At 41.3% G+C, this 14,538-nt stretch overlaps 1 protein-coding gene across 10 annotated transcripts in view; it reads right to left on the bottom strand.

Moving 5' to 3' along the window:
- The window catches only part of ddc (dopa decarboxylase), a 156,755-nt gene that overhangs the window by 19,530 nt on the left and 122,687 nt on the right, over positions 1–14,538 (bottom strand). For 9 of the 10 annotated variants that reach the window (XM_048557365.2, XM_048557390.2, XM_048557382.2 and 6 more), the window contains 2 exons: positions 11,653–11,729; positions 3,181–3,200 (listed from right to left, as the gene is read on the bottom strand). In XM_048557365.2, coding sequence (XP_048413322.1) covers positions 3,181–3,200; positions 11,653–11,729 — 97 coding nt within the window. Of the gene's footprint in view, positions 1–2,904; positions 2,997–3,180; positions 3,201–11,652; positions 11,730–14,538 lie in introns of all 10 variants that reach the window. The other variant, XR_007250065.2, reaches the window with a different exon arrangement.

Genomic DNA, 14,538 nt, shown 5'->3' with positions numbered 1-14,538 from the left:
AAAATCTGCAAGCAGACTTTGAGGATTTTGAACTTCTAATTTCAGCTTGAATTAGCTAGTTGAAAAGCATATGGCAGATGAAATTTAGTGCAGTGAAATGTGCAGTCATACGTTTTCATCAAATCAAGTGAAGACATACAAAGATGACCAAAAATAATTAAGGGGGTGGAATAGTACCGGAGACCTGGTAGGTGAGGAATGATGTGGAGATCAGTGTCTTGAATGATTATGATGTTTTGTACAGATCGAACTTCCCAGACTGCAGTTGTGTGGCTAAGCAGGTAATGAGCATTGCTTTGCAAATGACCCACGGTGTTAAGAATGGGTGAACTGACGTTTTAGCTCACACGGTTAGTTTCTGATCTCATGTCTGATGTCATCCCGAAGAGTGCCTTTCTCCACCTCTGTAACATCTCTTCACTTTGGTCTGTCACTGTTCATCTCCTGCTGAAATCTCCATCCATGCCTTAGTTAACTGTTCACTTGATTATTCCTGCACTTCTGGCGAGTCTCCCACCTTTTGCTCAAAATAAACATGAGGTTATCCAATCCTCTGCTACCCATGTCTAAATGTGCTAAAAGTCCTGTTCCCCTACAATCCCTGTGCTTGATGGCCCCCATTGGGTCTGAGTAAATAAAGGTTTTTATTTTAACATTCTACTTCTTGCCTTCAAATTTCTCCATGCCTTTGTTGCTCCCTATCTCTGTAATATTGTCCAGTCTTACCACCGTCTACAATCTTTAGTTGCTAATTTTGACATTTGTAAATTCCCAAGCAAACTTGCTGCATCATTGGTGGCTACATCTTTAGTTGCTTAGATATAAACTAGACATTTTTCTCCCCCTTCCAAATGCATGCCTCCTTTAAAATACTTCTTAAAGCCCTTTGTTTATGGTCAAGCTTTAGGATCCTTGACCTACTATTTCTTTATTTAGTTCAGTGTCAATGTTAACTTTTTAGTAGTTTCAGAAGCACATCTGGACATATCATTCCACTCAATATGCTACATTTAGATGTAAGTTGAGGTTGTTGAGGAAGCTTATTCTCTCTTTACAGACTTTCCAGGTCTGTTGCCTCCTTCAGGCTGGAACCCTTGTCCCAGTTTCAGTCCTGTGGAATGGTGTGTAGCTGAGAATATGGCTGCTCCAGTTGCTGTTGCTGAAATTGTTGCTGCTACTACAGCTGACGTTGGTGCTGCTCCTCAGAGGGCCATGCTTCTGCTGCATAAGTAACTCCAGATGCAGTGAACATTTGACAGGAAGCAGTGTGAAGCACAGATGGACACTCACCAAGGCACTTGAAAGTAACTCCAAAACGTTAATCAAAGCGGTATATTCAGGCTGACAAAAGTATTCTTGCAAGCTTATGCCTTTCGTTGGAGCCCTATAGATCTACTCTTGACCACCGACCTTTCATTGAAATTAACAAACAAGGAGAAAGATGCGGAAAACTCACAAAACTCACAGTCCAAAAGGAAAGTAGGAGTTACAGAACAATGTGTATGCTTGAACTCTGACTTCTGCTCCCTTCAGTGTAAGCTACATGTTGAAAAATAATAAAATGTGAGGCTGGATGAACACAGCAGGCCCAGCAGCATCTCAGGAGCACAAAAGCTGACGTTTCGGGCCTAGACCCTTCATCAGAGAGGGGGATGGGGTGAGGGTTCTGGAATAAATAGGGAGAGGGGGGAGGCGGAACGAAGATGGAGAGAAAAGAAGATAGGTAGAGAGGAGAGTATAGGTGGGGAGGTGGGGGGGGATAGGTCAGTCCAGGGAAGATGGGCAGATCAAGGAGGTAGGATGAGGTTAGTAGGTAGGAGATGGAGGTGCGGCTTGGGGTGGGAGGAAGGGATGGGTGAGAGGAAGAACAGGTTAGGGAGGCAGAGACAGGTTGGACTGGTTTTGGGATGCAGTGGGTGGGGGGAAAGAGCTGGGCTGGTTGTGTGGTGCAGTGGGGGGAGGGGACGAACTGGGCTGGTTTTGGGATGCGGTGGGGGAAGGGGAGATTTTGAAGCTGGTGAAGTCCACATTGATGCCACTGGGCTGCAGGGTTCCCAAGTGGAATATGAGTTGCTGTTCCTGCAACCTTCGGGTGGCATCATTGTGGCACTGCAGGAGGCCCACGATGGACATGTCATCTAAAGAATGGGAAGGGGAGTGGAAATGGTTTGCGACTGGGAGGTGCAGTTGCTTATTGCGAACCGAGCGGAGGTGTTCTGCAAAGCGGTCCCCAAGCCTCCGCTGCTGCTGGGCCTGCTGTGTTCATCCAGCCTCACATTTTATTATCTTGGATTCTCCAGCATCTGCAGTTCCCATTATCACTGTTGAAAAATAATGATTGGTTAACTTACCTTATGGCTTCAAAGTTTTGTATAAAGTTATGCGTTAAAAATCCAATCATTTCAATGGAAGTAGTTTCTTAACTGACATTATTAAATTTAACAATAAAATGAAACAAAAGGCATTCAATATCAACAGTTAATGTTGGTGGCTGAGTAACCTGTGGTATCGACTATTGATTCAAAATGATTTCCGATTTGTACAAATTTTCATTTTAACTGGGGACAATTTGCAAGTAGTAAGCTGGATAATTTCAATCAGCTCCCCAATGGCTCGTGCAAAAAAAATGTCTCCATCAGACTAGCCATAAAGATTTCTCCTTTTTATCGCCCTTGTTTCTGTTGTTCCATGTTGTTTTCACTTACTTCTGCCAGATGGCAGTACAGGAGCTACAACTACTCTTGGTTTAGGAAGAGAACAAGCCATACATTTTGACTCTGAGGAGCGAGGCATTAATGCTAATATAAAAAGACCAGTAACCCTTCAGGGATGTGTTTGTAGACACTGGGGAGATTGGATTTGACAGTAAATATCCTAGATATTGAACACACTGATAAAACTCACTGTTTTGGTTCCCAGAAGGGAAGAATTGTACAGTGAGAAACCAGAGGATAATGATTCTGACAGAAGTCAACACAGTTAGAAAAGGAATAAATCTGCAAAAAAAACAAAATTTAGTTCAATAAATCTTAATTTAGGCTAAAGTCAAAGCTGGAGGCATTGAAAAATAATAACTTATGCATTTAGTTGAATGTTGAACCTTACTAGAACTGAAAATTATACACACAGCTAAGAGGCTATTTCACATTACTGTTTTAGAAATGCTTAAATGATACTCACCCTATAATCAGTGATGAGTCCTGGGAGTACAGACAAAAAGAGAATATTTACAGTAAAATGTGACTCATTTGCTGTATACTATAATGCAACTTCAAATGATTAGAAGAATGAAATGCTAGACTGTATCAAGGTTCAAATCAAGTCTATGAAGTGATCTACACAGTAACATGTGACAGCTTTTGACCTGGAAACAGTACCAGTAAATAAAAGGTAGAACCACTTTAAAATGTATTGGTAACCTGTGATTATTACTTAGAACTTTTAAGCATTGTATTAATTGTAAAGGATCAATTATAATTTTTGGGTATTAAGCATATTGGTCCATGTGACCTGGTGACACTAGTTTTGAAACAGTACCAACCAAAAGTTAAAGTATGGAGACCAAGTTTCAGACTGTAAGGGGAAAGACAAAGGAAATTCTCGTATATGAAACCAATGAAACCCAGAAGTTAAGACAGTTCCAGAAAGAAGCGTGCTATTGTGTGGAGGATTGTATGGCAGAACTCTCCTTACTTGGAAAGTGTTGCCTGAGAGCAATGGATAAATGTTTGAAGGAAAGAAATTGAACTTCCGCCCGATGAAGAAAAATGGAAAGGCCAGAAGATCTTTAGAATTTATCTTTGTTAGATATTAACCCAGGTGTAACCCATTGTTTGAAATGATCTCAGTTGCCTGTTAATGTATATTCAAGTTACGTCGATTTTGATACATGCTAAAATAAAAGTCACAAAAAGTATTCTTCTTTTGTATTTATAAATCCCACAGGGATCATAAAAGTGATATATTAGGCTTTAAACTGAATTTGGAAACATTGTTTTACAATGGGTGAGGGAAATATGTTGAATTCTTTTATTCTTCTCTTCTTATTGCTGTAAGTACTGATGATTTATGATTTTTCTTATTTCTTTCCCCTTTGGAAATTGGGTGTGGCATGTTCCCTCTGAATCAGTTATCCATTTATTTGTGAAAGCAGTATTTTGTGGCAGGATTCATCTTTTGACAACAGTTGAAAGTTTGCCAAGATGAAGTTGGTACACTTATCAGGTGATAGGCTGAAAATCAGATTTCAAAGAAGTTGAGACTTGAGGGAGACTTAGATCAGCATGGAGTCTAGCTGTAACATTAGCAGATCTGAGATTATTAACTGCCTGATATTAAAATAGTAACTGCTGATTCACCTGGTCAAGTGACAAGGTTTTTAGATGAATCCGTTTCTACTTAACAAGAGAGTTTTATAATTTTGACAAGGGACCCCGTCTATGTATTTGTTAAATTTTGGGACTTTAGCAGCTCTTCAGGCATAGTATATTGATTGCACTCCCTACATTGTAAGACACTGCTGGGGAGATAGCCGGTCCTTATTTTGTGAACTGCAAAATCCACACAATGCAAGGTTTCACATTTCAGGATGATGATGGTTTTCACTGTCTCCCTTTGTAAGTCACTGCAGCTTTCCAGAAAATGCTGTCAACTGTTGTCATGAGATTGACAGCAGCTACCTTTTTGACTAGCAAATTTCATTTTAAAATTGAACAAAATATTGCTTTTAAAACAATTTATGATGTCTTTCAGGTTTAAGGGAACCTGACAATTCTTTAAACATTGTTGGTAGCCCAAATATTTTAATTCCTAGTTACAAGTGTACTTGTTAAAATACTCAAATCACTACAGTAATCATTATAGTATTATCAGTACTAGTTATATTGATTATTAAAATTAATATAATCAGTTTCTATAATACAGTACTCTCATCGTTAATATATTATCGTAGTAATTCCCATTCCATTTCCTGCCTTCCCACCCATTTCCCTCTCCCGTTCCTTCTGGCCTTCCCCTCTACCACTCTTCAGCCTAGCACACACCACTTTGAGACCACACCTAGAATACTGTGTGCAGTTTTGGTTTCCCTTTCTGAGGAAGAATGCTCTAGCTCTTGAAAGAGTGCAGTAAAATTTTACCAGGCTGATTCTGGGGATGGCACGACTGACGTATGAGGAAAGATTAACTACGTTAGGAAAATTTTCACTGGAGTTCAGACGAATGAGGTGGGGGGGGGATCTCATATAAAATATCATATAAAATAGACATATAAAATGTTAACAGGACAAGACAGGGTAGATGCAGGGAGGATGTTAAGACCATAATTGTAGAAATTAGGCCATTCAGCCCATCGGGTCTGCTCTGCCATGCGATCACGGTTGATAAGTTCCTTAACTCCATTCTCCTGTTTTCTCCCTGTAACCCTGGATCCCCTGGACAATTAAGAACTTGTCTATCTCTCTCTTCAAATACACTCAATTCCATGGCAGTGAATTCCATAGATTCACCACTCTCTGACTGAAGAACTTTCTCCTTATCTCCGTTCTAAAACGTCTCCGAATGTGGCCTAATCAGAGCCTGATAGAGCTTCAGAAGTAAATCACTGCTTTTATATTCTGGTCCTCTCAAAATAAATGCCAACATTGCATTTGCCTTCCCAACTACAGACACAACCTGCAAGTTTACCTTGAGAGAATCCTGGACTAGAACTCTCAAGTCTCTTTGCACATCAGACTTCTGAATTTTCTCCCCATTTAGAAAATAGTCCATGCCTCTATTCTTCTTACCAAAATTAATGACCTCACACTTTCCCATGTTGTACTCCATCTGCCACTTCTTTGCCCGCTCTCCTAACCTGTCCAAATCCTCCTGCAGCCTCGCTACCTCCTCAATACTACCTGTCCCTCCACCTATCTTGGCATTGTCTGCAAACTTAGCCAGAATGCCCACAGTTCCTTTATCTAGATCATTAACGTATGAAATGACAAGTTGTGATCCCAAATCAGACGCTTGTGGAACATCACTTGTCACCAGCTGCCATCCTGAGAAAGAGCCTTTTAACCCCACTCTCTGCTTTCTGCCAGACAGCCAAACTTCTATCCATGCTAGCACCTTGCCTCTAACACCATGGGCCCTTATCTTACTCAGCAGCCTCCTGTGCGGCATCTTCTTGAAGTCCAGGTAGATAACATCCATTGGTTCTCTTTGGTGTAACCTGCTCATTACTTCCTTGAAGAATTCTAACAGATTTGTCAGGCATGATCTCCCCTTGATGAAGTCATGCTGACTTTGCCGTACTTTACTGTGCACTTCCAAGTATTTAAAAATCTCATCCTTCACAATGTACTCTAAAATCTTACCCACAACCAAGGTTATTAAGCTAATTGGCCTGTAATTTTCAGTTTTTTACCTTATTCCCTTTTTTAAACAGGGGTGTCATGTTAGTGATTTTCCAGTCCTCTAGAATCCTCCCTGTCTCTAGTGATTCCTGAAAGATCACCACTGAAACCTCCACTATCTCTTTAGCTATATCCTTAAAAACAATGGGGTGCATTTCATCTGGTCCTGGTAATTTATTCACTTTCAAGCCACTCTGTTTTTCTAGCACCTTCTCCTTGGTGATGGCCACGATACTCATCTCTGTCTCTGACTCTCTCAATTTTTTGGGATATTACTCGTGTCTTCCACCGTGAAGACTGATGCAAAATAATTATTCACTTCCTCAGCCATTTCCTTGTTCCCCACTACTATCTGTCCAGCATCATCTACCAGGGGGTCCAATATCCACTTTTGCCTCTCTTTTGCACTTTATATATCTAAAGAAACTCTTCCAGTCCTCCTTTATATTATTGGCTAGCTTAGCCTCATATTTAACCTTCTGCCTCCTTATTTCGTTTTTTGTTGCCCTCTGTTGGTCTTTCTAAGCTTCCGAATCCTCTGGTTTCCAACTGCCCTTTGTCACATTATATGTTTTCTCTTTTGCTTTCATGCTATCCCTGACTTCTTTACTCATCCATGGTTGCCTCATCATCCCTGTACCATGCTTCTTTTTCCTGGGGATGAATTTTTGCTGGGTATCCTGCATTATTCCTAGAACCTCCTACCATTGTTGTTCCACTGGCTTTCCTGCTAGGCTCCTCTCCCAGTCAATTCTGCCCAGATCCTCCCCTATGTCTCTGTAGTTGCCTTTATTCAGCTGTAATACCATTACCACTGATTCCAGTTTCTCACTCTCAAATTGCAGGTCATATTATGATCACTGCCTTCTAAGGGTTCCTTCACCTTAAGCTCTCATACCAAGTCTGTCACATTCTACAACACTAAATCCAGTATCACCTGTTCCCTAGTGTGCTCCACCACAAGCTGTTCCAAAAAGCCATCTCATAGACATTCCACAGATTCCTTTTCGTGCAATCAACCTGATATTCCAAGTCCACCTGTAAACTTATCCCCATAATCACCTTAACTTTGCCTTTCTTACACACCTTTTCTATCTCCTGGTATGTCTTGCACCCCAGTTCCTGACTACTGTTTGGAGGCCTGTACATAATTCCAACTATGATTATTTCTTTACATCTGTGGTTCCTCAATACTACGCACACAGATTCTGTACCATCTGACCCTACTTTGTTTCTTACTATTGATTTAATTTCATTTCTTACGAACAAAGCAATGTCACCCCCTCTTCCCAGCTGCCTATCTTTTTGATAAGATGTATATCCTTGGATATTCAGCTCCCAATCCTGATCCCCTTCTAACTATGTCTCTGTGATGCCCACCATGTCATATCTGCCAATTCTGATCTGCACCACAAGCTCATTTACCTTATTCCTTATACTGTGTGCATCAGATATAACACCTTCAGTCCTTTACTAACCACTCCTCTTCTCATTGTCACTCATTTATCCAGTGTGCTTGAAATTTGATTCCTATCCCTTTCCAAACACTCTGTCCTATTTGTGTCTGTGCTGCACATGTTAATAACCTCTCCTGAATTCTCTTTTCCTGTCATATTTTTTATATACGGTGGAATATATCCCTACAGATGTTAGCCTATTGCTTTGTTCCCCACTGGGGGATGTTTACCCTTCCCTTCTCCCCCACTTTCTAGTTTAAAGTCCTGTTGACCAGCCTATTTACCCTTTTCACTGAAACATTGGTCCCAGCTTGGTTCAGTTGGAGACCGGCCGAGCGGTACAGATCTCTTCTATTCCAATACTGATGCTAGTGCTCCCCTCTTTCCCACACCATTCCTTCAGCCACGTGTTTACTTCCCTTATTTTTACATCCCTATGCCAATTTGCACATGGCTCAAGCAGTAAATCTGCAGATTATAACCCTCAAGAACCTGCTCCTTACTTTTGTTCCTAGCTCCTGATAATTCCCTGAATAGGTCCTCTTTTCTAGTGTTGCCTATGTTGTTTGTTCTGACGTGGACCATAACGACTGGATCTTCCCCAACCCACTCCAATATCTTTTCAAGCCGTTCAGAGGTGTCCCTTAGCCTGGCACCGGGCAGGCAACACACCATGAGGGCCTCTTGATCCTGCTTACAAAGGATACTCTCTATTCCCCTGACTATAAAATCTCCTACAACTACCACTTGTCTTTTTGCTCCCCCATCTTGAATGGCCTCCTGAGCCATGTGCAGTTATCAGTTGGTTCATCCTCCCTGCAGCCCTTTTCCTCATCCACACAGGGAGCAAGTACTTCATACCTGTTGGGCAAGGTCAAGAGCTGAGGCTCCTCTGTTCCTGACTGCAGGTTCCCTCTACCTGCTTCACTTACAGTCACCCCCTGCAGTTCTTAGCTACTGACCAAATTTGAAGTACTTAATCGACTGGGTGTGACTGTCTCCTGTGACAAAACGTCCAGGTACTTCTTCCCGTCCCAGATGTGTTGCAGTGTTTGAAGCTCAGATTCCAGCTCATCAAATCTGAGCTGAAGTTCCTTGAGCAACCAACACTTGCTGCAGATGTGGTCACTGCCATTCTCAATGGGATCAGCCAGCTCCCACGTCATACAGCTACCAACACATCACTTGTCGAGCCATTTCTACTTAGTTAATTAACTTATTGAATTAATTAAATTTATTGATACTTTATTTCCGTGTTCTTTTTCAAATTTAATGCATATTTCCTACCAGCAAATCAGGTCACAGCATCCCCGTGACATCACTTCAGCTTTTTCCTCACAGCTACAATGTGCCCTGAGCTCCGGTGGGTTTATTGTCACTCTGCTGCTGCTACTAGTGGTCTTCACAGTGGCTTTTATTTGTTGGTTAGAGGGGGAGGGAGGGAGAGAAACACTGTAGTAGTATTTGGGCTCTAAGTGTCCCTTGACAACTTTTCCTCCTCAAACCCCTGTTTGGTTGTGTTGACTGCACCAATGCAAATCTTCACTCCAACCACCAACCAGTGTCATCATCGCCCTCTGCTGACCTGATGGTGGTTGTGCTCAAAACCAGTTGTCACAATCTGAGGATCCTGGGTCGATGATTGAGGACGGAGATGAGGAGAGATCTCTTTACACAAAGAGTGGTGAGCCTGAGGAATTCATTACCACAGGAAGATGTTGATGCCAAAACATTGAATGTATTCAAGGGGTGGCCAGATATAGCACTTGGAGTGAACGGGATCAATGGTTATGGAGAGAAGGCAGGATCAGGCTACTGAGCCATGATTGTGATGAATGGCAGAGCAGACTTGAAGGGCCAAATGGTCTCCTCCTGTTCCTATCTTTTATGTTTCTACCCCACTCTCATTCCTACTCTTTTTCCCTATGCCTTCTGGTCTTGCTCCTCCAGACCCCTGTCCTTCTCACTGTTCTCTTCCACTGCTCTTCTGCTTCCTCTACCTCTCTCCTCTACCTTCCTGCCTTTCCTCACCTCCCACTCTCCCCATCCTATTCTGCCTTCAATACTCCTTCTCCTCTTTTCTCTCTCTTCTTCCATCCTGTACTGATTGTAATGATGTCAGCCAGGTGGATCTCATAGAATATGAATTCTGTTTGGAGCTGTTGACCTGGTCCAATCAGATAGATATAAACAGGATTATCAGAGGTTCTGTTCACTCTGAGAACTGGCTCCGAGGGAGCCACATTAGTGTCAAGGACTCTTCACATGCAAATAAAAGGTGAATTGGTGACAGGATACCAATCCCTGTTAAGTTATTTCCTCCCAACCCTTCCATATGTCCTCTCCTCTCCTCTTGCTGTCGCCCTTCTCTTCCATCCTTCTGCCCCTTTTCACTGCTCACTGGCGGAGTGTCAGCAAGTATTGTAGGTTATACTAAACAGGTGGAGGGAGAGTCGAAAGTTTTAGTTGGGGTGGGGGTTGGGGTGTGTGGGAAGATGGTGCTGTTGAGTAACAGATCATAGGGCGTATGATTGTACGTTTAGGCCTGTGGGAAACTGGTATTATGACCACAAACTGGGTTGGTTGGAGAGCAATTGTTGCCTCACACCTGCACAGCAGGTTTGTGTTCCTACGCCTGGATGAAGGGAGGTGAATTGTAGCCCTGGAGCTGAGAACACCAGCATCCAACAACTACTTTTGTACGATGTGTGACTCCATGGTGGCATCTGAGCCCATGTTGACAAATCATTAGCCTGTGCTTGATTAGATTGTAGGTACAGTGATGTTAGCCAGCATTTCTTCAACCAATTTGATCATAGCCAGGATGGCTCCTGCATTGGGTGTTCTTCCCACTTGCACAACGTAATGCCTGAAATTCTTCTTTCTCATTTACATGCTGCATTTCAGATAACCAAAGCGATAACAGGAGATTCAAAATTGTGTTGACAATACCCAGCTTTACCTCACCTTTATTAACATTCAAACCTCAATTGCCTCCCTGTTATTAGACTACACGTCTGAGGTCCTCCACAAACATTCAGTCACTCTACCCCCAACATTCAGCAGCAGCAGTGTGTACCATGTTTAAGATGCACTGCAGAAATTCACCAAAAACCCTCAGACAGCGTCTTCCAAATGCACAACCAATTCCAACTAGAAGGGCAAAGGGAGTAGATAAATGCAACCAGCACACCTGCAAGTTCCCCTCCAAGCTACTCACCATTCTGACTTAGCGTCGCTGGATCAAAATCCTGGAATTCCTTCCCTAACATTGTTGCGAGTCTACCTACTGTATATGGACTGTAGTGGTTCTAGAAGGCAGCTCACCACCACCTTCTTAAATGCAAGTAGGGACGGGCAATAATTGCTTGCCCAGTGATGCCCACATCTGCTAAGTGGATAAAAATGTTCTGGATGAGCTGAAATGTCATCCAATTAAACACTGCGAAGGTCAAAGCCATTGTCTTCACTCTACCAGTTTTCACATTTTTAATTTTTCCCACCTATATTTCCATCTCTTTTAAATAAATGCAAATTCTTACTATGCTTGTTGTTATTAAGAAGAAACAAACAATTCTTAATGACCCTGTACTTTCTCAAAACACTGCTATTATGGACAAGGTATTTATTCTAACAAAATTATCTATATAATTATACCTTGAAGCTTGACAGTTATGCACAGTTTGGATTGATTCACCGTTATATTGATACGAGGTACATTCAGACAAAAGTTAACAATTTGCTCCATTAACTCCATAATTCCGAAATAATATAGTAAACGGTAATCCAAAAAATACCAGAGTCCTGATGATCGTGTTTTAGGTAAAGGGGATCCATTTTAAAAGCTCCAATTAGGTCTGATCTTTTCTTCACCCTAGAAGTGACAAATTTTTTCATGAACTGATTGACTTAGCTGTATATTGTACCAAATGTGATGCATACACCACTTTGTTAGTTAGGCCTGTGTTAACTTGTGTTATGAATCATGCAGCTCTTTTTTATCTGTATATATTTGAAGAACTTTAAAATTCCTTGCATGTAGGAAAGGCATCAAATTAGAAAGAATGGTGAGAAAACAGTAACTGCCTGGGAAGAGCAAACTCAAGCATATTTTAAAAAAAGTCAACACCAGGATGCGCAGGATGAAACTTTTACAAAGCTGAATACATACTATTGTAATATCAACACCTTATAATTGTCTTTATACAGATTATACACTGTATAATTTTGTAAAAGATCATGGAGGCCATGGATAGAACAAAGTATGAGCTAAAGCTGGCTAGTAATATACAAATGAATAGTAAGAGTTTCTACAAGTATTTACATAGGAAAAGAATAAATAAACCTACAGTCATTGATTAGGACATGTTTGTCATTATTAAAGTAGATTTAGAAGACTTTTGAAAGGCACTTTATGATCAAGAGATGAAAGACAACTAGGAAATTACAACAATCATTATCACCAGATGATATCAGGTGAAACTAGCACTTGGAGTACAAATTCATAACTATAGCAGGCCTGTCAGAAAAATGATACTTCATTGCCAATGATTGATTGATTATTGGGAACTGTTTCTACATTCCACAGGGAATATTAATTGCATTCTGTTTAAAGTTTGCACTTTAAATAATGACACTGTATCATCGGTAGGGGCCACGGGATCCATTTATTGAGAATCCAGTGACATTAAAACTGAAAAAATCCAGTGCAAAAATCCAAAATCATGACCATGTCTACTTGAACTTACAAAGAATTTGGTCTGCATTGATGTGCACTGAACAAAAAGGCTCATAGCAATCATGTCGATTGTTGTAAGAAAACGTTTAGTTCACTAAGAATGTTTAGCAAAAGCAATCTGCATCTTTTCCTGGTCCAGACCCACTACAATATGTTTGACTCTTACCTTCCCTCTGGGCAATTATGGATGGGCAATAAAGATGGCTTAGCCAGTTATGCCCAAATCCATGATAACAATAGTAAAAATCTAACAAATCATTTTTCAATGGTGAAAATAATGAACAACAAATAAAACTTACCTGGAGACCAGCATTCAAGGGCACCGATGCTCCCCCATCACTTTCCCCTCAACTCAACCCTTCTTCTGAACTTACCTCAGACTGTATAATCACAATAACTTCTAACCACCTGATTTGGAAGGGACCAATACTCGGGATGCTTGAAATTAGTAAGGATGAGGTGGGGGAGGGGAGAGGACGGGGTGATGGGGGATGGATGGGGACAGAACCCAGAGAGATAGCGACAAAAGGGATAAGTCTGAGACTGATACAGTTGAGAAGAGGAGAAAGTCAAATAGTCAAAGTAGGCAACAGCAAGACAGAGAATGAGCTAAGATTGATAAATTAAACTGCATTTATTTCAATGCAAGAGGCCTGACAGGTAAGGCAGAGGTACTCAGAGCACATATCGTATCAATTACAGAAACACGGCTCAGGGAAGGGCAGAACTGGCAGCTTAATGTTCCAGGGTATAAACACCAAGAGAGAGGATAGAAAGGGGGCAAGACAGGAGGGGGAATGGTGTTTTTGGTTAGGAATAACATTAAGGCTGTAGTTGAGGAGGATATTCCTGGGGCTTATCCAGTGACGTTATTTGGGTGGAACTGAGAAATACGAAAGGAATGACCACCTTATTGGGCTTGTACTACAGCACCCCCAGTAGTCAGCAGGAAATTGAGAAGCAAATATGTAAGGTGATCTCAGACATCTGTAAGAGTTATAGGTTTGTAATGGTAGGGGATTTTAACTTTCCATACATAAACTGGGACTGCTATTGTGTTAAGGGCTTGGATGGTGAGGAATCTGTTATGTGTGTACAAGAAAATTTTCTCATTCAGTATGTAGCCGAAACGATGAGAGAAGGAGCAAAATTAGACCTTCTCTTGGAAAATAAGGCAGGGCAGATGGTATCAGCAGGGGAGCACTTCGGGGCCAAAAATCATAATTCTACTGGTTTTAAAGTTGTTGTGAAAAAGGATAGACCCGATCTAAAGGTTAAAGTTCTAAATTGGAGCAAGGCCAATTTTGTCAGTGTTAGACAGGAACTTTCAAACGGTGACTAGTGGCAGCTTGTTGCAGGTAAAGGAATGGTTGGAAAATGGGAGGCCTTCAGAAATGAGATAACAAGAATCCAGAAACAATATATCCCTGTTGGAATATTGAATGAATGTTGGATGCCTAGCAAAATTGAGGCTCTGGTCAAGCAAAAATTGGCAGGTATTGACAGCTGGGAATGAATGAATGCCAAGAGGTGTAAAAGGACAGTAGGAGTATGTTCAAGAGGGAAATCAGGAAGACAAAAAGGGGGCAAAATAGGGTTAAGGAGAATCCAAAGAGATTCTATAAATACATTTAAAGGCAAAAGAGTAACTCAGAGAGAATAGGGTTCCTTAAAGATCAACAAGGCCATATATGTTTGAAACTGCAGGAAATGAGTGAGATACTAAATGAGTATTTTCTTCAGTGTTTACAGTGGAGAAGGATATGGAAGCCAGAGAACCTGGAGACATAAGCAGTGATATCTCGTAAAGTGTCCACACAACAGAATATGAGGTGTTGAACTTCTTGAAATGAATAAAGCTGGATAAATCCCCAGGATCTGATGAGGTGTATCTGTTCTGAGGATGGGTCACCAGACCCAAAACATTAACTCTGTTTTCTCTTCC

The sequence above is a fragment of the Stegostoma tigrinum genome, chromosome 2 (genome assembly GCF_030684315.1).
Source record: "Stegostoma tigrinum isolate sSteTig4 chromosome 2, sSteTig4.hap1, whole genome shotgun sequence".
Classification (NCBI taxonomy): Eukaryota; Metazoa; Chordata; class Chondrichthyes; order Orectolobiformes; family Stegostomatidae; genus Stegostoma; species Stegostoma tigrinum.
The sequence above is the reverse complement of the archived record's forward strand: the minus strand, read 5'-3'. Positions and strand labels throughout refer to the sequence as shown.